Below are 1110 nucleotides of genomic sequence, written 5' to 3' on the forward strand. Positions count from 1 at the left end.
ATAAATTGGTCTATTTTATATTTTCCTCTACCTCCAAGCAATATTAAATGCGGCGAGGAAGTCAAACCTAATTATCATGCTGTCTCATTTGCAAATATGATCAAGTTGGTTTCTATTTTTAATGTCCATTTTTGTCTTGACTACACTTTGAATGAGAAAATAGGGAGTGTCCTAGATGGCTAGTGCCACCTTTTACGAGGAACAATGAAGTTATTAGAATTTCATGTGAAGTAGACCTCTGATAAACTGTTGGGCACCTTTTTCCATCCAGATTCACAATAACTTTTTACTCTCTGGATGCTGAAGTTTTTCTTTTTCAAATTATGTTTGAATGCTTTTGTGACTATCCTTTGCTTTTGAGAAATCATAAGATGCACAAGAAGGAAATAAAACCTTCTTAATCCGTAAATTAATCATTTCCTACTTGTGCATCATATGAACTGTACTTGGTTACTCCAATGAAGCTCTTCTTACATTGGTTTTAGGTCCTATGGAGTCAAGTAAGGTATTTCTTAATACTAGAGATTATCGTAATGGAAACTAATATTGTATTTTACTCGTGCATTGCAGAGAATCTCAGTCTTCTGTGCCGAATTCTGGTGAATCTAGTAGTTCAATTCCGCTGCATCCTCAACTGCTTAATGTGGCCCCCATCAGCTGGTATTCATCGACACCAGATATCAATGCTGGTTCAGTCTCAGTTGAAGCTATAACTTTGCCGTCCAAGCGTAGCAACTCTCAGCGGCATGCTGGGGCCAGCCTGCAGTGGTTTTTTTTTTCTGCTTGTCCAGCCAAAGAGGAGTGGGACAATCTTATAAATCATGCTAACGGCGGGGTTTCCCTTACTGGATCGGCTTTGTATGGAAAGGTTGGCCCATTCATGGGTTCAGTTGATATAGCTGAATCTGAAGATGCTTATGTCTTCCGTGTTTCACTTCCCGGTGTTGCTAGGGATGAACGTAAGTTCTACGTATGAGTAAGATTTTCTTAAGTTGAAAATCACCATATCTTCTTATAACTCTTTACTGTCTTACATCAGACTTTTTTTTTTATATTTTACTATGTCAAGTTGAAAATCACTATATATGTGACGACCATATGTTTTGTATA

At 37.6% G+C, this 1110-nt stretch overlaps 1 protein-coding gene across 1 annotated transcript; it reads left to right on the forward strand.

Annotated features, from left to right (window-relative positions):
- Nucleotides 1-570: 570 nt before the first annotated feature.
- On the forward strand, nucleotides 571-959 carry LOC124893109 (alpha-crystallin domain-containing protein 22.3-like; the record flags this gene model as incomplete). The annotated part of the gene is made up of 1 exon (XM_047404224.1): nucleotides 571-959. A coding segment is annotated over one exon (389 nt), but the record flags the coding sequence as incomplete, so codon positions are not given.
- Nucleotides 960-1110: the final 151 nt, after the last annotated feature.

This window comes from Capsicum annuum, unplaced genomic scaffold (genome assembly GCF_002878395.1).
Source record: "Capsicum annuum cultivar UCD-10X-F1 unplaced genomic scaffold, UCD10Xv1.1 ctg53885, whole genome shotgun sequence".
NCBI lineage: Eukaryota > Viridiplantae > Streptophyta > Magnoliopsida > Solanales > Solanaceae > Capsicum > Capsicum annuum.